The 25,289-nt window shown below is 41.8% G+C and overlaps 1 protein-coding gene across 4 annotated transcripts in view; it reads left to right on the top strand.

The window, feature by feature from the left end:
• Window positions 1-25,289, top strand: part of NOL4 (nucleolar protein 4) — a 110,895-nt gene that overhangs the window by 53,150 nt on the left and 32,456 nt on the right. For all 4 annotated transcript variants that reach the window (XM_081206815.1, XM_081206814.1, XM_081206817.1 and 1 more), the window contains one exon: window positions 22,280-22,563. In XM_081206815.1, the coding sequence (XP_081062941.1) occupies window positions 22,280-22,563 (284 nt within the window). The remainder of the gene's footprint in view (window positions 1-22,279; window positions 22,564-25,289) is intronic.

The following is a 25,289-nucleotide window of genomic DNA, read 5'->3' as shown; positions in this document are numbered from 1 at the left end:
CACATGTTCCTTCTTACATTTCTTCCCTTTTTACTTTTATGCCATTATTTACAATTATTATTTAGTGAATTTAAATCCTGCCCTTTCTTCTGAAAGAGCCAAGGGTTGCATTCCCCAGCTCTTCCAAGTTTGCAAGGATGGTACTTTCAAGGCCAATAAATAAGTTATAAACAAGTACTTTGACTGCCCAGCAAGTTGAAATTCCTATTCACAAGAAAAATGTCCCTTGCAATCTGTAAACATAAAGTATAAGAAGCATTGCTTGGATGTTTTTACCTCTTTAACAAAGTACTGACTTCCCCAGAACAAAATCAGAAGTAGATCCCTCATCAGGGATACCGCATAAGCAGACTGGTAGAGTCAACTAAACAGGCAGCACCAGCTTGTTCTAGTATAACCTGGAACATATCCTAAGAAAAACAGACAGCAGAGTCAGATACTCTGGATAGGGATTTAATTCAGCCTGCACCTAGCGTGTTGTGGGAAATGAATTACCAAAATGGGTATTGTGATAGATGGCTTTATGCGACACTGCTCAGATATTCAGTTATCATGCTAATTTCTAACATTTTCATTTGTCTACGCATTATCTTGCCCAGATCTGGAAATTTCTGTTCTTGGGCAGGCTTTGGTGCTGCTTCCGGTCCCTTTCTGTTACAGCTCCCAAGTTGCTAGTCCCTTAGATTCCGCTCAGAGGTTATACAGCCAAGTGTGCATAGCCTTGGGGCTCAGGGAATCTGCTCATTCACTCTCCATACAATAAGGATATGTGAGGGGAAATCAGCTAGATAGAAAAGCAGAAGACCATGTGTCAAGATCCTAGTAGCTAATGAGTTTTGGACAAAAACTGAAGAGACCTGAGATCAAAGGTCTAGTTGATCATGAAGCTTACTGACAGACCACTGAGAATCCACTTTCAGTCCAGCCTGCCCCACAGAGATTTTGTGATGCTGCAATTGGCATAGGGAGCACTGCCCTTCCCTCCTGAGCTTCTTGAAGAAATAGTGGTGTAAGAGTATAATAAAACAAATAAATGTAGGGTAATTTTTTAGATGATCTTCTTGACATATCAATACCTAGATGGGCTGCTGCTCCAAGCAGTTTGAAAAGTCATAAAAAATAAAAAATACATGGAAAAAGCTAATAATCATACACTTTCTAAATGCACATGCTTGTTGATCCCTTTTCCAATTGGTTTTTGGGGGGTTTTTGGGTGGGGAGGAGGGAGGTGTGCCTGCTTATGTTTTCCTTTCCTCTGTAATTTGCTTTCAGTAAATGAAAATGTTATTAGACATGAATTATGTATTTAGCAAATGCAATGCTGAGTTGTGACTGGTCCAACGTGATGAGGGAACAATCACATTTTCCACACCGCTATCCCAGCTGCACAACTGTCACTTTCTATTACTCCTGCCCTGAACAATTGAATGTGGCTTATAATGACAATAATTGCTTCAAAATTGTTTGTCATGTTTGACTTGTTAGCAACAATCTACCAACGGTTGGTTACAGCCAACTCCTTCGTTATTACTGCATAATTACATAAGTGAATATTTTAACCAATAATACCCCAGAATGAAAATTATCTTCCCCTCTGTAAACAACACAGAAATATTTTTGACACTTCAGCACAATCACTTTCTTCTTTTTACATTAGCCAGGCTTAAATGAGTGACTTTATTGCACATGTTCCTGCAGGGACCTTTTCTGGTGCCTGGAGTCAGTGGCAGAACTCCATGCTCCGGCACTGAGGGGTGGAGACCAGGCGGGGCCGGGGCTGGCACGCATCCTGGGGGTGTAGTGTGCTACCCGCAGGGGCATGGTGCCCAGTGGGGGTGGGGTGGCAGCCGCAATGGCACCCCACCGGGACCGGGCTGCCGGGGACGGTACGCTCCCCCCACACTCCTCTTCCTCCACCAGTGCCTGGAGTGTCCCATCCATTTCTCCCTTCCCATGCTGAAATTAAGCTTGAAAGAAGTGCTCTATTTTAGCCAATAGAATAGGTTGTAATATGTGTTTCATTATGGTGTGTGTGCTCATGATAGTTCCTCTGGTTTGCAAATGAGAACAACATCAGAGGTCTCATTCTCTATATGTAATGTCCACTCAGAGTCATACCTAGGATGAAATCATGTTTGTCTCCACAGAAAAGAGCAACAGAACACTGAAATCAAGGATGTGCAAGAATCTCCTTCATGGAGAACTACACACAACATTCAGGGACACTAGCCACCCTCTTCAGAACTGACTCAAAGTCACCTACTGAAAGTGACTGGCAGTAGAATCTACAAAATGCAATAGCAAGCAGTTTAGATAGCTTTTTAGAAGTAGATAACCCATCTATAATCATGACCTATAGATTTTTAAAAACAATTAAATGATGACATCAAAATGGATCTAGTAAATAGTTCAGTGCTACATTCCACAGAATTTTCTGTCTTGACTATGGATACTATAACGGGAATGCTGATGCAGCTTTATCTACCACACTGGAGACAATGCTATAATAGCATTATTAGAAACGACAGGTCATTTTTTAAAAAATTGAACTCTCTTGTGTTGTATTTCCACTGTGCAAACTTGAAGGGTATGACCCAAACTGACAGGCTGCATGTTGACCACTGATCTATGCAATCCACAATCATTACATTTCAAATATGTCTAAATTGAAAGTGAGAAAATAAGTTGACTGCACTTGTCTTGAGTAGGAAGAGGCTTCTGTAGGTTGTTTCCATGGAGCTATCTGCTTCTTGTTTTCATCTCTGTATGAAGGACGGTTACTCACCTGCCATTTTCTACTGTAGAAACCCAGAAAAACAACAACAAATACACACCATTCAGAACAGATGTGAGGCATGTGCTTTTTGAAAGCTCTGAGGGATAGTTGTGTTCAATGATATCACAGGGAAATAGGTATACTTTACTTTGGTCAGATTTACTAATGTTTATATAAAATTATGGAACAGGACAATCACTTGCAAAACAATTGGGAAACATGGCCCCTGATCCACACTTACAGCACTATGTATGTGCTGTGCACACCTACCAGTTCTTGCCAATGTCAGCTTGGGCAGTTGCTTGGAGAATCAAAGCCTGAAGCCTTTCATCCCTCATCCCAGACAGCTTGAAAGCCAGTGTGGTGTAGTGGTTAAGAGCAGTAGATTTGTAATCTGGGGAACCGGGTTCGCGTCTCCGCTCCTCCACATGCAACTGCTGGGTGACCTTAGGCTAGTCACACTTCTCTGAAGTCTCTCAGCCCTACTTTGTTTGTTGTGGGGGAGGAAAGGAAAGGAGAATGTTAGCTGCTTTGAGACTCCTTCGGGTAGTGATAAAGAGGGATATCAAATCCAAACTCTTCTTCTTCTTCTTCTTCTTGATTTAATTCTCCACTCCAGAAGGCTATTATTGCTTTCAAAGCTGAAAAATTGAGGGTATCGTTTCACCAAATATTTTCCATTAGCCTGTGTGGGAGCAGGAATTCTTCAATATTTTAATGGGGAAGGGCAGCACAACAACAATGGCACAGCTTCTTTCCTTTAGTAGCCTGGCCACCACTTTGCACCCCTCACGATGCCTTGCATTATTAAGAGGCATTATGTATTAGACACAGTGACTATTCAGATAATAGGCCCCCCCAATTGTCCTCCATTTCAGAAAAGGGCAAAAATATTCTCAGATTTTCACTCCAGAAAAATCTCTTTTGAAAAATTTTGGGTCAGTTCTGAATTCTCATTTTTCACATCTGTAGCTTTGGTGATGTTCTAGAAATTCGGCTCTTAGGAAATGACTTTATGACAACTAATGCTAGTGTAGAGCTATTTCAGAAGATACATCAACGTGAGTAATTATTGAAATGATCTTTCAATATGATATTTCTGAATGAGTTGTTCCTTTTCTTTGTAAACTTAGCAGCCTTTCCTACATAAAATAGTAAAAAGATAGAAATCAACATTTATATTAATAGCCACTAGAGGTCTGCTGATATCAAAACTTAGGCAATGTGAATTTATTTCTGCAAAGTGAACTCTGTCTAAAGTATTTTATACATATTTTTGTCACACACACCCCTTAGCATTACTCATAATCAGAGGTGTTAACAAGGATTTGTGTTTTTTTGATAAGTTGACTAAGGTGTAGACTTGTGTTTCAACTTTTGCTTCTCTGTGAATTGGAACATATGGGTGCTTTCCCTTTCTCACACTGATGTTTGTGGCAATGCTTATATTCCATCACTAGGTGCCATTATAATGCTATTTGGTTTGGTTCAAAATTTGCCTCCTCAAACACAAGCCCTGTGCAGACATTATGATGAATGTGTGTGTGGACGGGGGTGGCAGAGATAGCACAGACTGTTTCTGTTTAAGACATTCACACATACAGTTTAATGTCTGCCTACAACCTACATGTGTACAAGTACACATGAATAGGACTCTTTCCTAACAGACACACCATTCTGTGTTTTCAAAATTCCTGATCATGTGGCTATAACCCTGTTTGCAAACAGGTGTATGAGAGATAATTCTGAAGGCTGGGTACTCTTCTCCAGCTTGCATTTTCAGGGCTTGTAAAGTTCATTTCTTCTTTGAGACAGTTTTTACATGCCCCTGAAGTTATTATACCATCATCTCTACTTTTATGCAAGTGTTAGAATGAACCTGTAAAGAGATCTGACAGGCTTCTACACTAAGCACACTTCATAGGCTAAATACACTAGAGACACTTTGTGCTTGCGCTTTATGTGCACATAAAAGGTAAAGGTAAAGGACCCCTGACATTTAAGTCCAGTCACGAATGACTCTGGGGTTGCGGCGCTCATCTCACTTTATTGGCCGAGGGAGCCGACGTTTGTCCGCAGACAGTTTTTGTGGGTCATGTGGCCAGCATGACTAAGCCGCTTCTGGCGAAACCAGAGCAGCGCACGGAAATGCTGTTTACCTTCCCACCAGAGCGGTACCTATTTATCTACTTGCACTTTGACGTGCTTTCAAACTGCTAGGTTGGCTGGAGCTGGGTATGAGCAATGGGAGCTCACCCCATCGCGCGGATTCGAACCACCGACCTTCCGATCAGCAAGACCAAGGCTCAGTTGTTTATACCACAGCACCACCTGGGTCCCCTTATGTGCACATACATGCAGCAAAAAAATTCATGACCTGTGTAATTATCTACATTTCCTTGATTCGTATGTTCTGAGGCAGCCCTCACTCCTATATAATTGTGAAACACAGGGAGAGGGAGTATTTTTTGCTCTATAAGACTCACTTTTTCCCTCCTAAAAAGTAAGGGGAAATGTGTGTGTGTCTTATGGAGTGAATGCAGGCTGTGCAGCTATCCCAGAAGCCAGAACAGCAAGAGGGATTGCTGCTTTCACTGCACAGCGATCCCTCTTGCTGTTCTGGCTTCTGAGACTCAGAATATTTTTTTTCTTGTTTTCCTCCTCCCAAAACTAGCTGCGTCTTGTGGTCTGGTGCGTCTTATAGAGCGAAAAATATGGTGATTGTGAAACACAGGGAGAGGGAGAGGGGGGGGAGAGAGAGATAAGGGGGTGGGGTCAGCTCTATCATTAGACAAAATGAGGTGACCACCACAGGTGGCAGGTGCTATGGGTCAGCTGTGGCAGTGCTCTGACTGTTCCTTCTATGTCCATTTCCTCCTACAGTTGTACCTTAGTTGCCGAACGCCTTGGAAGTAAGAGTTCCGGTTTTTGAACGATTTTTTGAAACCAAACATCCGGTGTGGCTTCCGCAGCTTCCGATTGGCTGCAGGATGCTCCTGCAGCTAATCAGAAGCCGTGCCTTGGTTTTCGAATGGTTCCAGGAGTTGAACAGACTCTGGAATGCATTCTTTTTGAGGACTCTGTGTGTTGCATGCCTGTCCTATTACCAGCACAAATTGTAATATACCACATTTTTCGCTCCATAAGACGCACCTGACCATAAGACGCACCTAGTTTTTAGAGGGGGAATGCAAGAAAAAAAATATTCTTTAAAGGGAGCGCTGAGCAGAGCCTGTATACATCCCAGGCTCTGCTCAGCACTCCCTTTCACGAACCATGTGGAGCATGTGTGCGGTGCTTGCAGGCTTTTCCCCAAGGAGGCAGAAGGGACTGATGGGCTGCCCTTCTCCCTCCTCGGGGAAAAGCCCCAAAGAGCCGCACACATGCTCCACGCGGCTCTTTAAAGGCAGCACTGAGCAGAACCTCCTGCCTGAACCTTCGCTCCATAAGACTCACACACATTTCCCCTTACTTTTTAGGAGGGAAAAAGTGCGTCTTATGGAGCAAAAAATACGGTATTTAGGACCCACTCTATTCTTCTGATTATACCTGGTTTTAAATGATTTTAATATTGGATTTTTCATTTTTGTAGCCCAGCCTGATATGTTACAGTGAAGGGTCAGTAAGGAATCTAAACAACAACAACTGTCAGCCCAGACACATTCTGTACCTGTAAAAGGGCACCATTGTGTCCTTAGTCCCAAATGTCTTCCACTTGCCCCAGGGTCAACAAATGGAGCATAAAAACAATGGCCTCCTGTGAACTCAAGAAGAAAGCCAGTGGTCCTGGATTCTAGCAGGTTAGCAGGGCTCAAGGAATAATGCAGAAATCTCTGTTGGTTTTGCTTGCACTAAGTTCCTCGAGAAACCAAGACAAATAAATGTTAGGGCTATAAAAGAAGTGACAACACAGTTATCACACTTTGCTGTAATACTGAGTATTGGCCATAGCCTATTAACATAATTTTATTTAAAACATTTCCCCACTACTATGATAGCCTAATAACATGTTTGTAGAACTGTGGAGTATTCCAACTTGATTGAGTGCCCCACATTATATTGTTCCTATTATGTTAAAGGATGGCAAGGTTAAGACGGTATGATTACTGTCCTCCAGGACGTTAATGAAGAGAGGGAATATTTTCACTCAAGCCAATTTCAGAGAATGATATATTACCTAAATGTATTTTCATGTAGATTCTTGAGAACACCAGCTATTACACTATTATATACTTTTACTATACCATTAAATAGCAATTTTCATGTAAAATTTTGGACAAGTTTGATGTAAAATTTTGGATAATTGATAGCATATTTTCTGTAAATGAAAATTGCACTGATCTTCTCACTTTTAGTTCCGCTTGAGGTGCCATTCAGCTTTCATATGACAATTTTCTATATCTGAAGCAAAGGCCAGATGGAACACTTCCACTGATGTTACTTTATAAAACATAGTGAAAGTGAGCTATATCCAGCAGATTATATCTAGCTATGTCTTTTTCTATTATATTTGTGAAAACAGCAGCACACCTGACTTCTATAATTTCAACTATTTATTGCTTTCAACTTACTGATAAAAACCCATAGCAGAATACCTGGCTGAAGGTTCCAGCTTAATGCAGAACTGACCCTGGCTAGTAGTCCATCTTGGCCCATGATTTTTTTGCCCCGTGAGGGGATAATGCTACAAAAATAAAACTGTTTCTTGCTGTTCACTCACATGGTCTGTAGCAACCCAGGGACTCTTAGGATTGGCTCTTAAAGAGTCTGTACACATTTTCCTTCTATAGATATTATACTGAAGTACAAATTCAAAGGAGCTGAGGGCATGCTACAACTTTAACTGTGTTGTTGTTCAGTTGTAAGCAGAAGTGGGCAGCCTGTGTTTTCCACATCATGTTGTTTTCCAGGTCCCATCAGTCCTAGCCAACATGGCCAATGGTCAGGAATGATTTTCTTACAGTTTTAAAAAACTGCCAACTCTTTCATTATCCCAATATTACTATTGCCTCAAATCCTTATTTTAATATACTTACACTCAAGGACAGGTGATTGGCAGGTGCATTTGCTAAATTCTGCTTATTATGCCCTCTAACACCACACAGATATATATATATATATTTTACACAGCCAGGTGTTCAGAAACCTGCTGTGTTATTCCAAGGCCTGCACTTTTTCCTCACTTAAATTTTTCACCATCTTTCTTCCCATTTTCCTGTTCACTCAGTGGGAAAGTCTCTGAAGTATTCTCATGCTGGCTAGGCAATTTACTGCAAAGTTTCAGATAGGATACAAAATTGAAGCTCTCAGCAAATGTTTCCTCCTGTTCCAGGTAGCTACATTCTGAGGATTTGCTGAGCTAGGATTAATAGTTGCCTCCATCTTGCCAATATTCTTTCTGGGTCTTTAATCATTTGTAAAAACAAAAGCAACTTTTGGATTTATATTAATTATACAGTATCGTATCGGGATAAATAATCTAATCCAATGGATAATGTTAGTTAGGAGATTCACTCAAGTGATTTGATTCACTCAAGTGATTTCATCTTCTCTCAAGTTGAATAAAACCATCTATTTCCCCCAGCTATCTACAGTCATGCCTGAAATGTCAAGCATTAGACAAATAGGCAAACCAAAAGCAGGCTCTGGCATCTTTCTCAGGACTTTAAGTCTCTCTCTTTTCAGCTCTCTGTCATAAATTTTTCACCCCACACCATCAAGGAAGAGTTATTTTTGTTTGAATTGTCTCTGGCCTTTCAAAGCTGCTTATAAATGCAGCTTTTGCATTAGAGACAGCCCTGTGGCATGGGATACCAGTAACAGTGGGACCCCAGTTTTCCAACTGCTCTGTCACAAGTTGCTGCAAATAAACTAATTTGCTAATGGAGAATGCACTTTCACTGACAGCATTTCTGACGTCCTTAACTGATCCACAACACATGGCCAGTAAACACAGCAGTAACACAATCTTCTGTTCATCAGTCATAGATACAAACATATTGGCCACAGAAAACTAGCATCACTTCCTGGCAAATATTTATCAATGGATTCTTTGAGGGATAACTGCAGCCTCATTTAAAGGGGGAGATATGCAAATGAAAAATGCTACTATTTTCTTTGCAGTTGTTTTCTGCCCAGTTTTTAATTTTACATTCTCTTTCTAGAACACTAAATAATACATTCCACTATGAATTTATTTTAGTGGACAATAGAAAGTAAAGTTACACTCACAGCTCTATCCTAAGCACGTATCCTCAAAATACAGTGGTACCTCGGGTTACATACGCTTCAGGTTACATACACTTCAGGTTACACACTCCGCTAACCCAGAAATAGTGCTTCAGGTTAAGAACTTTGCTTCATGATAAGAACAGAAATTGGGCTCTGGCGGTGTGGCAGCAATGGGAGGCCCCATTAGCTAAAGTGGTGCTTCAGGTTAAGAACAGTTTCAGGTTAAGAACGGACCTCCGGAATGAATTAAGTACTTAACCCGAGGTACCACTGTACAGGTATAGTATTGCACAGTCACCACTGTAATTTTCAGTGGGACTTACTCACCCATTGGTCCACTGCATAGGTGTTGGTCCAATACATTTTGCTGCCTGAGATGTCCACCCCATCCTCCACCCCACTCCAGTTGCAGAGCTGGCTAAATAATGAGTTGAACCTCACTTCAACAGTAATAACACTGTAGCAACCTTGCTGCATCTGAAGCAGCAGGCTAGTTATAGGGGACCAGGACAGTTTGCAAAGTCTACCCAGGTCTGTCCTCCAAGCAGAGAGGCCACAGAAATTGCAGGCAATTTCCACCTGGCCTGGAACGGAACCCTGACTCACTCCATCCACAAAAAGGTGAGGCCGCTAAGGAGACCCAGATACTACCTTGCTGTGAGTCCTGGAGGACCTGCTCTCTGCCTTCCATCTGAAAGACAAATCAGAAACAGAGAAGTGAGTGATCAGATATATAGAGTACAGCTTGATTACACAGGCAACCTGATAGGAAAAGGACATACTATGAACTGAATTGGTTTTTTTAAAGGATTATTATTTCGTCTCCTTTTTGAGAGAGGAAGGTGGAGAGCTGTAGGTCAGCTTTGTTTTTGGGTAAATGAAGTAACAGTAACAAGAAATGCAAGGGAGTGGATGGATTTCATTATTTTTACTTTGTTTTCCTTTTTATTTTCAGGACATCCAAACTTAATACTTAGACAATGGAGACAGGTGGCGTGAGTGGGAGGGGGAATATTCTGTTTAAAATGTTAGCATTTGTCCTGAACCCATGAAATATAAATCAATATTTTGTTAGCCACCTTGAATATGGTATTTCAGAACAGTGGGGTAAAATACATCAAATAAACTAATAAATGGCCCTGTGTCTTTCCCTGTGCTGACAAGGGGGCTCGGCAATCTTGATGGGATTTGCTATCTGGAGCAGAAGAATTCTTACCTGTTCCAAAAGCTTTCTACAGACCTTGTTGCACAGCATTATATCAAAATTAACTGACCTCATGGTCAGTGAAGATAACTGATGCTTCAGTTTGCACATGCTCAGCAGTTTCATTGTTACATAACAACAACTCTTGTTGCCATAACAACAATCAAGCTCACAATGTTCACCTTATATTGTCAATAAGACAGGGAGCAGCTTTCCCACTTTTGACTACAATAAAGCTCAGAAAAGTTGTTTCCATAAATCATGGATACCAGATCAGGGGAAACCACAATAGGCCTTGCACTTGTATTATAAATGGATTCACAGTGTTTTTCTCTTTGTCTGCCTTAAGTTCCAACAAGGTTTTCAACTGATAGCATCAGCACAAACATTCTGATGCTTCAAAAAACTACATGGCACTCTTTTCCTGTTTCTCCCCTTCAAACTGCTGTACCGTTTAACATACAAAAGGGGAAAGCAGGTGGTGTTTCTGCCAAACTATAACCTAATTATAACCAGCAGGCCAAGAGGGAGTTCAGTATCTGTGTTGGCTGAGGCAGGGAGAAGAAAGGAGACCCTGTTGTGTGGAAAAGGACAGAGTAAACAATAAGGAGATATTAAGAGACTCGAGACTGTACTGAGCCTTGAGGGAACAAGCAGAGGTCTTCAGAAATGCTGAGTAGTTGACAGATGACTTCTGGAAGGGCAATGCTCAGTGGAGGTCACCCTCAGCCTTCCCTGCTGCCCCTCTCTTCTGAAACGTTATCCTATTTGTTGGGAGGGAAGGTGTGGGGAGTGACAGAAAAATCTTTAAGCCAGGTACAGTGGTACCTCAGGTTACAGACGCTTCAGGTTACAGACTCTGCTAACCCAGAAATAGTACCTCGGGTTAAGAACTTTGCTTCAGGATGAGAACAGAAATAGCGTGGTGGCAGCGCAGCAGCAGCAGGAGGCCCCATTAGCTAAAGTGGTACCTCAGGTTAAGAATGGACGTCCAGAACGAATTAAGTTCTTAACATGAGGTACCACTGTATATTGTTGGTGATGTGGTCGAGGGTGCAAAATGGAAATCCCAGTGCCTCCTGGTTGAATCTCTTAACCAGAAAGCCATCCAAAACTTCACTTCCCAGGTTCACTGGCATCAATAAACACCCTGCAGCAGTGGCAAGGAGCACTGGCACCAGGGTGAGCCATTGTAGTACAAGTCAGGCCCAAATTTTGTGAGAGATGGGTTCAATTTTTTGCTTATTGTTTTCTGATGCACACAGCCCAATTAACATTTAACTGTACTAGACTATGGGGACTTTATTGGGGATGTTCACAGGTATTGGGACATTCCTTAATGGCACCCTAAATTGGTCACCTGAGATGGCCTCTTCAGTCTACTCTACGGAAGGCTCAGACCTGTGCTCAGTAATATTCCTTGTACTGCATTCTCGAACACCAAGATGGGAAAAATCTGGAATTTTACACCAGAGCTTCCAGTTAGAAGCCTATGTGTAAAATAGTGCCTTGAGAGGGGAATCTATTTAGCAAATAAATTCCTCTATGCTTTTGAATTCTGGTTCATTGGTTCTAATTGCAGAATCATACGTTGGTTGAAGTTTTGGCCTATTTCCAATACTACAGAGCACAAGGGTAGGGGAAAAATGCTTTAAAAAATTCCTCATGCTAATTAAAGAAAAAAACCAAATGCAGGTGCTATAGCTGTTTTGTGAATTATACTAATCTCTTTGAGACAAACTCTGGGAATACAATCAAAGCCAATATTTTTTTTAAAAATGTTGTGTATATGCCTAGTATGCAGGCATGTCAATTCTCAAATTAAGGCAAATCTAAGAGTTTGGCATAATCTTACTGATGATCTACCGAGGCTCTGAGAGGACAAGCTAAGCAGTGCATCCCAAGACAGAGGGATATTTCCGTGTGTGTGTGTGTGTGTGTGTGTGTGTGTGTGTGTGTGTGTGTTACACTAGGCCATATATCTGGCAGGCTCCCTGGCATGCCAATTATTCATTCATTCAAGATTCTGCCTTCCTCCATTCTTGAGTTTAGGATGGTGTGCTTCCTGGGGTGAAGTCAAACCACTAGAGAATCACAGCACTTGCTGTGACTACAAAGACCAATAACTCATAACTGCTGCCTCCCACATGTTTTTCCTACACTAGCAGCACCAAAGTGATTTCCCTGGGGTGCAAGCCCGGGTGGTGTGTATGGAGGTCCTGGGTTGCCCAGATGACAAGACCACACTCTCAGCCTTGATGTGGTCCAAAGGAAAGTAGATCAATACATTTGGCACCAGCTGGGCTGCAGGAGTTGCTGGAAGGAGGCATAAAGGTACAGGTAAAGATACCCCTGCCAGTACGGGCCAGCCTTGACAGACTCTAGGGTTGTGCGCTCATCTCACTCTAGAGACCAGGAGCCAGCGCTGTCCGCAGACACATCCGGGTCACGTGGCCAGCATGACGAAGCTACTCTGGCGAGCCAGAGCCGCACACGGAAGCGCCGTTTACCTTCCCGCTGGTAAGCGGTCCCTATTTATCTACTTGCACCCGGGGGTGCTTTCGAACTGCTAGGTTGGCAGGCGCTGGGACCGAGCAACGGGAGCGCACCCCGCCGCGGGGATTTGAACCACCGATCATGTGATCGGCAAGTCCTAGGCGCTGAGGTTTAACCCACAGCGCCACCCGCGTCCCAACCCGGAAGGAGGCATACAAGACACCAAACAACCATCTCAGGTACTCCACTCTGGATTTGTGTAGGGTACAGATTTTTCCTTGGGGTTAATTCCGGAAGCCTTTCTCATGAATGAGTATAGCCACAAGGCAGTGAAGGTTTAGGATCAGAGTGTTCCTTCTCCCAAATGGGCTACCTTCCCAGGTTGACAAGCCCCATCTGCCCCTCATTTTCCTCAACAGCACATGCAGTAACCACCTTCTTGACCCTTGGACACACTATTGGTCTCGGCCACTAAATCTGACAGACCCTGTCTACACATGCAGGGAAAGTCCCTAACTAACTGGGGGTTTGAGACCCATCGGCTACTCTCACCTGATTTAGCCAACCAGTCAAGTACATTTCCCAGGTTGTGACCACTGTTGCACGCTGACAGCTTCTAGGAGCCACAGGTGAGAGCTAAGTGCAAAGAGGGAACCAAAGGTGGACAAACTATCCCAGAAGGAGATGATGTGTCCCCCACCTGAAGTACTACCCCTCCTCCAACACTCCATACACCCCTAAGTATTCATACAAAATAACAAAACATTTAAGGTATAAAGTTCAGCAACAAGTACAAGTCACAGAGGGACCTGAATCAAATACAATGTTTGATTTTTGGAACCCCACATTGCTGGGAGCTTATTTTTATTAATAAGAAACACAAACTATTTCAGTGCTAAACTATGGCGGTCCACACAGACTTGCTGTTTTATTTCCATTATGATCACAGTAGCACGTGCAACACACATTAGAAGGCAAGAAAACTTAGCGGCAATTTCAACATTTAGCATTAAATGAGGAGATAAAGGATAGCTAGGTGCAATGGTAGGGGGATCGTGCATAATTTACACTTCTGTTTCCTGATCCCATGCAAAGCAGGATCATGCAGAATCTCTTTCATAGACAGAACATGCTATCTTGTCAAGGTGGATATAAACATGTTCCCTTCCATCATTGGCACAAATCCCAGAAGCAATCTTAGAGGAAGCATCATGCTTCATTAATTACTGCTTTCAGTGAATGCCCAAAGCCAGCCAGAAAGGCAACAAACTCTATGGTCACCCATACTTTAGATGGCTAAAGGCTATTCAAGTCAAATGAAGATGAAAATTCTGTGGAATGTGCTCTGGGAGACAGGAGCACCAGAAAGCAGCTAAGCCATTTTTTTATATTAAACAAGTGAACATAGTAAAATAGTCTAAAAGGCTCTTTATATTGGAAAAAAACAAGCAAACAGAACCAGTTTGTTTCTCTGGAAGTTACCGTAAGTGTCTGTTACACATACAATATGTGAATGATGTGAATGACTGGATTTCTTTTACCCTTGCTGTTGGAAGGCTCTCTTAACCTTTTTTGGTTTGGCTTATAGTAGCCCATGTAAAAAATGAGGCATTTGTTGGCATTTGCTGACCCTACCTTGAGAAATTTAGTTGCTCAAATGTTGCAGTTATAGCGGTTATATTGAGGTCTTGGTAAGAGGCAAACTCAAAAAGGAAGATTATGGAGGAGGCAGGTGCTGAAGGACTGGGCTTGGCATGTGTCTTTATTTTTCTTTCACACAGGGAGTCCTTAATTTGGGGATAAGAGGTAGAACTGTATAATGGTTTATAAAGTGGCCACATCTTACTCGATATATAACACACTGAAAAACAACAATTTTCACTGAAGTACTCTCTAATAACTCAGCCATAGTCTTAACTAGTTAATCTCCAAATGACAAAATTCATAGATAATTAGCATCCCAAGCTGTCAGTAAACATGGGAGAATTAAATCCTAGAGGAAGGAGCCCATAGCCCTGGAGGAAGGCTGAGTGCATGTCTCCCTGTCATCTTTTCAGCTCATCCCAGTAGTCCCACTGCTAGAATGTGTTGTCATAGCAACACCATCTCTTGCTTCATGCAGGAAAGATTAGCTCTTACTGTGCAGTGGAGAGAATGTAGGGGAAGTCAAGCTAATCCCTGGGTGCACTGCAAGAAAAAGGTTGGACCTCGCCCGAGGGATGCTGTATCTGCAATGATAGAATTGGCCTGCCACAGACTTTGGTATTTAAGTTGAAGAGCAGAATTCACAGTAAGTGTCAGCTCCTCCTGAGTGGAATATTGAATCAAGGTTTTCTAAGTCTTGTTGAAGAATGTCCCATGACCATGCTCAAACAAAATGACACCAGGCACCTGCATCTGAAATACGAATATATCCACTAGTTAAAGTGCCATTTTCAATAGCGATGTAAAGCCTTATTTTATCAACAAGCAAAGGGAAAGCATAAGGTGTATACCTGAAAACCTTAGCAATGCTTGCTTAGTAGCAGCAGTGAGCATATTTTACAAACTGGAGTGAGCATTCAACACACTGAATGCTTCAATATATCTCTTGAACACTTGGAAATTCCTGAAGTTCATGAAGGCTGAGAAGAAAATGAGAATGCGTGTGAAAAGCTATTTGTGTGTACTGAAGCAATTCCCACTTCTCAAAGTGCTGAACATTTCATTTTGAACATGCAAGTTTACATTATTTTAGCATTGATTTATTATCTTCCTTGCCATTTTTAAATGAAAAAGGGAGAAAAAAGTACCATAAGATTAAGACAGTGTGACTTATGTGATGTTTTTGTGACATAACGTAAACATTACTGCAGCTCTCCATTGTATTAGTGGTAGGATAAAAAGAAAGTATTTTAATAGTTCATTTAAAAAAAATAATGATTGGTTGGTTGGATTTCTTATCCACCCTTCACCGTAAGGTCCCAGGGCAGGTTACAGAACATTCATTTTAGTTTAAAAAACCAAATAAAGCCACTAGTCCCCACATTAACAATTTCCTGGTATGTCATTTTAAAAATAATTTCAGCTCAGTCTAGGCTAAAGAGGTGCCTTATGTTTATCTGGTTTTTGTTGCTATTCCCAGAAACAGTTTTAGTATTTTGGCATTCTGCCATAAACCTTATAGCCAGCTCTGAAATCAATACCCCCCCCCCCCATTTTTCTAAAAAAGATGGGTGTAAACCACCAAGCATTATCCAAGGCTTTGGCACAAACCACCTTGAAAAAAAGAAATGTTTTGTGGATTATCATGGGGTGTGTGTATTTTGAATTAAAATATTTATGAGCAATATGAGAGACATGAAGGATTTAAAATACAACATCTGGATTATGAGGTGATTTTTGTTTGTAGTGAAAAACACTAATTATATTGTTGCAATGTACATTATATGGAATTTAAATTCTGTTATGATAGTAAATGAAGATTTAGGCAAGATTGCGTGTTTCTTTTTACATGCATTAAGAATAATTTACAATATTTATTAGGTTCCTTCTATTAAAGGCTAATATTGGCAGTATTAATTCGAATGCCAGTTTAAATTTCTAAAACATATTTTGAAGCAGTAAACACATCCCATTTCCATGCAAACAAATTACACGTGTTCTGCTGATACATTGTCAAGATGCAGTTTGACTTTGCAGAGAAAGGATCCAATGGTGAATGTTTAAAAGCTTAAGAACTCTCTCAAAGGAAATTAGGCGCTGCCATCAATATGTTCCAATAGATGTTCTTTTTTCTGCCTTATGTAATTCACAGAACACAAATGACATGGATAAACATAGGAGGAAGCATTTTCCCCCTTCCGCCAGCAGTCACATGCCCATTCAATAGTTGTTTCTGAATAAATAACCTTGTCAAGGTTAGTATTCTATTAAATGGAATGTTCTTTCATCAAGGTGGAAAGAATCTAGAATAGTGGCTTATAATGAAAAAAAAAGTAAATTTAATAATTTGCCTGCAATGAACACATATTCCTTGTGTAAGGCAAATACTTGCGACTACCTGATGGTTCTTTTAATTGAAGGCAGAGTGATTTCGAGAGCTGGCATTTGCAATGTCAGTTCCAGGTTCTGGAAGGTTCCATGAGACCCAGTGGCGTAGCGTGGGTTGTCAGCACCCGGGGCAAGGCAAGTAATTTGCGCCCCCTAACCCGTGGATTTTGCGCCCCCTAACCCGTGGAGCGCGGCCCCCCAGATGTTGCGCCCGGTGTGGCCGGCCCAGCCTGCACCCCCCACGCTATGCCACTGTAGCACAGAACACCATCCCTAATCCTGCAACTGCAAAAAGTTCTGCAACACAGCACAACAGACCGTGCAAAAGGATCGTTGTTGATGCTTTTATTAAAAAAATGTAAACAACAGCCATCTTTATTTACACTATGAGCTAACTGTCTGAGATGGGTAAAACCAATCCCAAAGGGCCCTTACAAACAGTAGATTATGCTACATTTTCCTTGTTTAAATCCACAATGTTTTGGTTTTTTTAAATGCACTCTACCTCCCCACCCTTATACCCTTTCCACCCAAGACGTACACCTGATGCCTTTGTCACACATTACATGCACCCAACCCCTTCCCTGCAGTCAGCTAGATTTCCCTCGCAATAAACGTGGGTGGGTAGGTACCGGAGAAGGGAAACCTGAAAAGAGGAAGTGGCTGCTTTCCTGCATTCTGCCTCAGGGTCTTACTGCCCACCCTGCTCTGTTTCGTTGCTGTGTTTGCTCAAACGGAACAAAGAGCAGGGAAAGCCCCTCCCCTCCAGGGAGAGAGAGAGAGAGAGAGAGAGAGAGGCGCCCTCCACGAGTTGTCGAGCTTGGGCAACGGCTGCGCGGCCGACGGCGAGGCGCTAAGGCGCCGGCTCCCCAGGCTGCAGCGCTTGGCCAGGCGCTGCGCTTGCATGCCTGGCCGCGCCCAGCTCACCTCAGCGCAGCGGAAAACAGAAGCAGTGGCGGAGACGACGACCCCCCACCCCAACCAAGCCTCGATTGCTTGTCCCTTCCCTCTGGACTCGCGCCCCCCCAGGTGTTGCGCCCGGTGCGGCTGGCACCCCTGGCACCCCCCACGCTACGCCACTGATGAGACCCTCAGCGCAGCAGGTCTAGGGTACTTTTGCCAAGAGGCAGGGGTGGCTGACTCATCACGCAAGGTGAAACAACCTCCAGTAGGATCCACGGGGGCAGCAGATCCAGCCCCCAATAAATGCTACTGCAGCTGTGGTGCATACCCTCCAACATTACTCTGATGGAAATAGGGACATCACATTCCTTAATGATAATTTTACTATTTATACCCTACACATCTTATTGGGTTGCCCCAGCACTCTGGGCAGCTTCCAACACATATAAAAACATAATAAAACATTATTTATTTTTTTTTAAAAAAGACAGCTCGGGGGGTTAGATAATGCCATACTCTCCAACATTTCTCCAATGAAAGTAGGGACATCCTAAGGAAAAGCAGGACATTCCTAGGATCAAATCAGAAACTGGGGCGGCTTCTGTAAATCAGAGATGTCCCTGGAAAATAGGGACACTTGGAGGGTCTGTGTGGTGTGCTCCTTACAGGCTTGACCTGCCTTGGCAGCCCCCTTCCATACCACCTCTACAGAAGCCTCTTGGCAAATAGGAGAGACTGCCTCTCCCCCCCCCCACTCCTGATGTCAGAGGCAGATTTAGGGCACAGAGCCTCAGGGACACTGCAACAGGTGCCACAACTCTGAAGCAGAATAGAAGGCAAGAGGTGAGGGGGGGGCACTGATTTTTGGTGTCACACAGGTTGCTGCTGACATTTGAGACCCTAAGATCTGCCACTGCTGATGGAGATCTTCACCGATCCCTTCTTCCCTAGCCAGGGGGCTGGGATGGCATTTTGTGGTTCTTCTCAGGTGCCAACTCTGTCAATAGGCCTATTTCTAGGGTGTGGGCCCTCAGCCAGTGCTTGACTACACTGACCATTGATGCCTGGGCAATGGAGATCTATGCTATTTTTATTGAATCCCAATTCTCTTGGCTTTACTGTCTCTATCCAGGCTAATCATACCACAATAATGTGAGGTTAATGAGATCAGGGCCTATTTATTTATTTTATATAATGTATATCATGCACCTTCAACACAGACTTAAGTTTCCAGGGTGGCTAAAAAGAAATGATGATTAAAATTTTAAACAACAAGCTAAATTCAGTAACAGCCAATTTAAATAGATGGTAAAATCATACAACTAAATTAAAGAATGCTGTCACAAGCCCTTCTTAAAATCAGAAAGAGAAGTGTGTTTTCTTGTACCTAAATGATAGTAATGTGGTCTTTAAGTGAGCCACCTTAGGAAGAGCATTGGAAAGGTGAAGAGCCACCACAGAAAAGGCTCTCTCTCTATATTTAGAATACAGCAATTGGTCAGAACATAGCCAAAACACTTGCATACACTTATCTTCCTTGTCCTCAGTCCTCAAATGTGCCCATTGTTATTGAGAGCTGAAGTGTTTGGTTCAATATTTTGTAACTCGGGCAAACACACCTAGCTTTTGTTTGGTATTCTTAAGATTCTACTCTACATGAGCAAGAAACTTGTTAACCATATGAAAGTATCATTTATGTTGTCACATATTACACAACAGCATACTTAACAGTTGCAGCTCAGGTATATTAACAGGCAAAACTTACTTGAAGTAAATAGTGAAATGTGCTTTCAATCCAAACTGTCATGTGAAATATACATTCCCATTTGTCAGATAAAATAGATTGTAACATGCAGCTACAGGTTCTACGACTATTTTTGAATTGAGGCCAATGAATGGTAAATATTCATTGTTTGAATGGAATGAATGGAATGAACAAGAGCTGTTTCAGCAAATTGGGGGACAGGGATAGGTGAAACTGTGAATTTCTAGAATGTGAGTATGAGATAGGGGTAGGGATTGGTTTATCTTGTGATTGAGGGTTTCTTTCCCCATTTTTTCCCTTTGGCAGTCCCCCCCCCAATTAAAACAAACTCTCCTTCCAACCTCTTACTAGCTCATATTCTTTGAGGACTATGCTGGAGAGATATCCTTGTCACCTGCTGCAACTATGAGTTTTTTGGGGAGGGGAAACTAACATAAAAAGATGGGGAAAAGACCAATCAGCCTCTCCATGAAACTATAGGGTAAGTCAGCCTCCTCTAAAATTTCTTGCACTGCACATAAAAGCTACAGAAACCACTCTTCCATGAGCAGGCAAAGGTATTTTGCAAACTGGGGGAGGGGGAGAAAGCACAGCTTTATAATGTCTCATAAGAACAAAACAAAAGCCAGACTATGTCATATGTTCTTAATTGGTGATTCATTTTTATTCTTATTACGTAATTCTGTATACTAAAATTAGTACAGGAAGCAAAGTTGGCTCAGCAAAAGTACGGTTCTGATTTGAATAATTGCTTGATTTCAGAATCTTAACAAGAGCCTGCTTTTTGAATTTAAAACCAATAAAATGAGAGAACCTAAAATCAAGTGGTGTGAATTCCATGCATTCTCACTCATTCTTTCTCTGTTGCTACTCTGTTCCACATTATCCTGGTTGCTTAGGACTTTGGCAAACTTTTTAAATTCATTTGTATAATCCACCCAGATTTCACGTGCATGTTTTCTATATGAAGGTTATAATTAGTGTAATGTTAACATAATCCAAGCTATATAGGACGTTTTATACCTGAATGTTAGGAACCAGCATATCCCCAATAACTGCTATCTGCTAGTATCCCTATAGAAACAGCCTTAAATGTGTCTATATTGTGTAGTTAGAAACTGAGTCATGATTTTTAGTTTTAGGGTTTTTTAAATGTTGCTATTAGGGTAAAGGGAGTCAGAGACTCTTAATCTCAGAGTTGTGGGTTTGAGTCCCATGCTGGGCAAATGATTCCTGCATTGCAGGGGGTTGGACTAGATGACCATTGGGATCCCTTCCAATTCTGTGATAGAACCTTGTCAAAACAATCCCAATGCATTTTCATCACTATTCTTTTAAAAGCAACAAAGTGTTCCTAATTTTATGTCGGGACAGTTTGTAAACTACTTTTGCTTTTTGGTCAATAACCAAGCAATTAATAGCATAAATACTATTGATATTACAAAGCAATGTGAAAAATATTGGAAGGCTAACTATGGCCGGTATATTGACTTTACATTTTATTTCAGCAGCACAAACAATTCATTAATTGTTAGGAAAACCATATTAAACATATTGATAGAACTCAGAATTCCCTGTCAAGCTCACAATAATCCTCATAGCCCCAGACTATCTCCCTTATCCTAAACTAAAGGTTTGGATCCAATCTTATCACTGGACCATTCTATTTTCTCTAACATAGTAATTCACTTCCTCCACCACTCCCCCTTTCATTTTCTTACTGGCTCATCACTGGGCTTACCAACCCAGGATTCCTTTCTTACTCTCTCATACCTCTCTGGCTTCCCTTGCAACCCCTCTTCTTTCTGTACTATTTTCTCACCCTCTCCCTCACTTGTAAATCCCTGTTCTGTCCTTCAGTCTATTTCCATGTCTGACCCTCCAGCATCCCACCTTTTATGCAGCTGCTGTGATTATTGCTGTAACCGTCCTAATGCTGTCCTGACACTTCTGGTCTGGCTGGATTTTTTTTTATTTGATTGACCTGGGAAAGGATTGACATGAGAGGCAGAAGTAACCTGCACTTTCTTTTCATACCATGTTTATTTACAACAATGTCTTCAGAACAAAAAAAGTGTTTAAAGGACACAATTTTGTTTAAGATAATATAGTTTTCCATTTCAACCAAACAGGGAAACTATAGTGGAAAACTTTGTGACAAGCCTGGGCATTAAGTCATGATTTGCTGTTGATTTAAATACTGTAGTCTGCTTTCCTCCAAAGCTGTTAACCCTAGGTTCCCCAGTATGGATGAAACAGGAAACTATAGTTAATGGAAGACTTCCTGGTTTATTCCTGCCATGAAGGGAGGAGCCAAGAGGCTTTGTGTGCAGCCAAAAGGCTCATCCATGCTTTGGCCTATTAAGCTGAGCTACGATCATCCAAACTTTCCCAATAGGATGACTATAATAGTTCCTTCCTTCCAACTGATGGAATGAGCATTATCCCCTCATAGAAGCAGTCTTTCCATTGGAGGAAGTCTCCTTCCATCAGAGGATGGGAACTTTCTATTCCAATACTGTATATTTTGCTGGTTTAAAGAACTATAATTCATAATAATTGGGATATGTAAAGATCCCCCCCATATAACTTAAGCAAGTGAGTCATGATGTCACGTATAAAGTGGAAAGATAAGCCCTTCCTTTTCCACCTGCCTAGGTCATTAAAGAATCTGTTCTGGCTGAAATTTTCTTAACTGTTCTGTGACTGTCAATAGTGACTGGTAATCACATAAATATTTTCAGCTGAACTGTTGGAAATGTTGTGTGAGTGGCAGCAGGTTGTAGGGTTTTTTGTAATTTTTTGTTGTTTGGGTATAAAGATAATATTGATGACATGCCATTGAAAAACTGTAAATCCATGTGTTTCATAGATGATTCAGCTGCAGAGAGTTTTAACGGCAATGAGACTGCAGGACACAGTTCCAATGCTTCAGGGGGAACACACTGCAGGGAAGTGGCAGAAGCCAACAGTAATGGCAAAGCACCTCTGGAACCGGATGAACAGCCGCTGAATCTGAGTGACAGTCCCTTCTCTGCTCAGCTCACGTCAGAATACAGGTTAGATGACCAAAGCAGTGATGGAAAGAACAAGTACAAGAACATCCTAGTATCTGATCTTAAGATGGAGCAAGAGGCAAAAGAAAATGGAAGCAAGGTAAGATGCTTCCATGTTCACAAGATATTACAAGAGCATAGATTAGGAAGAAGAAAAGTCTACTGTAACGGTTCAAGGGCTTTGCAAATTAGGAAATTGGAAAAGTTGTTGACACCTAGTTGTTTCTGCTATTTTGTGCTCACACTGTCTATTTCTCACGTGCATATTAGTATACTAACAAATACCAATATTTTATCAACCAGAAATACATTCTGCAAGTTTTTCATTTCTGATCTGAAATACAGTATTTTGAGAAGACCTGTGAAATCTTCCTGTTGGATGAATCACACATGTTTCATGATCAGTATGTATTAGTATCCTTATTGTGTCAACAGAGTTGATCAGTATGTATTAGTATCCTTATTGTGTCAACAGAAGCACTAAAGCTTTCATTGCCATCTATAAACATGTACAAACATGTCTGAATTGAAACCAACAACTTTGCTTTAAGAAGCTGACATTTCCAAACGACTTTCCCTCCAGCACCCCTGGTTGTTCCTATTGTATTAGCTGGGAGAGAATAAGGTGACTATGTGTAGCTAAAGACAGATCCAGCAGATTAGATAGCTAGTCTGATAGGAAGGCAGTTGCCATGAATGTGTACTGTAAGAAGAATGAAGAGTTGAATTTAATCTAACAGAATTCTTGCAATTATTGTTTCTGCTTCTATCACTGAAAACTCCAGCCTTTTAAAATCTGATATTACCCACTGGATTATTATCTTTATACCACTGAAACTGAGTACAGGATCCAGATACTTCCACTGATTTTAATACCAGCAGGGACATATCATAAATTACCCTGAAAGTGCTTTGAGTGCCACTGTGTTCTGTTGTTGGTTGGTTTTGCATCCCCCCCCCCAACATGAATAATGTGAGAACTCCATGAGTATTCTGAAATGATCTTGAAATCATTGTAATTTGCTTGATGTAAATATGTTTAGAAATTGAAAAATATATTCTATCTTTTTATTTTAAAAAAGTAGCAGAAAAATGCTTTCAATGCTGGACTTAATCAAGGACTCAATACTCAAGGAGTCAGAAAAATCAACAGGCTACAATATACAAAGTAATATAAAAATGAAAGAGGGCCTAGTGATGGGCAGAGCACTCTCAGGAACTGCATTAATGGGGAAACACAGTCTCTGATACAGTAATCAACAGTTATCAATCCAAACTCTGCCTGTCTTGGAAGAGCTAGATGTCCCTCCCTCCCATTGAAGATTGTCTTAAACTCTTAGACATGTGGTAAAGTCCCAGGATAGGACGCAATCTCCATAGAAATGCTGAAAGCTGGCCTCAATTCCTCCCTCATGACACACCTCCACAGCCTCCTCTTGCAGTATTGAGAACAAGGATCAGTGCCACAAGACATGTGTGACCCCAGCACTGTGAACCCTCTACAAGAACAAAGGTGACCACCATGACTGTAACAACTACTGTGCAATCTCTCTGCAGAGTACTGCAAGGAAAGTGTTTGCCCATGTAATTCTCAACAGATTGCAATTACTCAGTGACAGAGTTTATCCTGAGCCACAATGTTCTGAGGTCAGCAGTTGACATGATTTTCTCACTGCGTCAGCTGCAGAAGAAATGCCTAGAATAGAGGTGCCCCTTGTACGTTGTCTTCATAGACCATACAAAGGCCTTTGACCTGGTCAGCTGAAAAAGACTCTTCAAGTGCTCAACAAGATAGGATGCCCACTTCTTGCTCTCCTATGCCTTCAGTTTGATGTGTGTGTGTGTGGGGGCGGGTTTCTAATCCAAGAGATGTTGTTTGCAGATGATACAGTCTGGACAGCTCATTCCAAGGAAGCTCTACAGAGACCCATAAACCATTTTATCCATGCCTGCATGGAGTTTGGCCTTGCGATCAGCCTGATAAAGACCAACATCCTGGGTCAGGATACTGGCAGCACTCCACACATCAGCACTGGTGACCTCACACTTGAGGTGGTAGAAGATTTTGCCTACCTGGACTCCACCATAACCAGCAACCTGTCTATCGATGCTGAACTGGATGAGCATATTGGCAAAACAGCTATGGCAATGACTCACCTCTCCAAAAGGGTGTGGGAAAATGTGATGCTAACAATCAATGCCTTCCATATGCACTGCATCAGGAAGATTTGGGGCATCACATGGCAGGCAGAGTCTCAAACAAATATGTATTCTCCCAAGCCTACATTCCCACAGCATGTTCGCGCTCCTATCTCAGCGACATCTACACTGACTTGGTCATGTACACAGCATGGAAGATGGCAGGATCCTCGAGGATGTGCTCAACGGGGAGCTGGCACTAGGCCTGTTCCTGCTGGCCAACCAACTCTGTGTTACAAATATGTCTGCAAACATAACACGAAGGCTGGAAGCATTAAGCCCACCATGTGGGAATTCCTTGCAGATGATCGCAGTTCCTGGAGACAGACAGTCAGATTGCATGTCAACAGCAGTAACCAGAGAAGCATTGACAGCTCGGAGTAGCACAGAGAAAAGAAATTCTCCAACCATTTGACTTTACCCTCAAAGGGACACTCCTCATTTGTCTCCTAACACAGAGATGCCAACAGAAGGGAGGTTCTTCAGTGAGACCCATAAATTTATTCAAGTGCATTTGTTCTTTTACTCAGTATCTGTTATGGTTTTCACTTTAAGGCTACACCCCAAAACAAAGATGACATCTACATCTCAGGTCCCACTATGTTCCAAATGTTATTGATCATTAAT

Source organism: Podarcis bocagei (genome assembly GCF_964188305.1).
Source record: "Podarcis bocagei genome assembly, chromosome: 8".
Lineage (NCBI taxonomy): Eukaryota > Metazoa > Chordata > Lepidosauria > Squamata > Lacertidae > Podarcis > Podarcis bocagei.
Note: the sequence above shows the minus strand (reverse complement) of the source record. Positions and strands in the feature narration are given on the sequence as shown.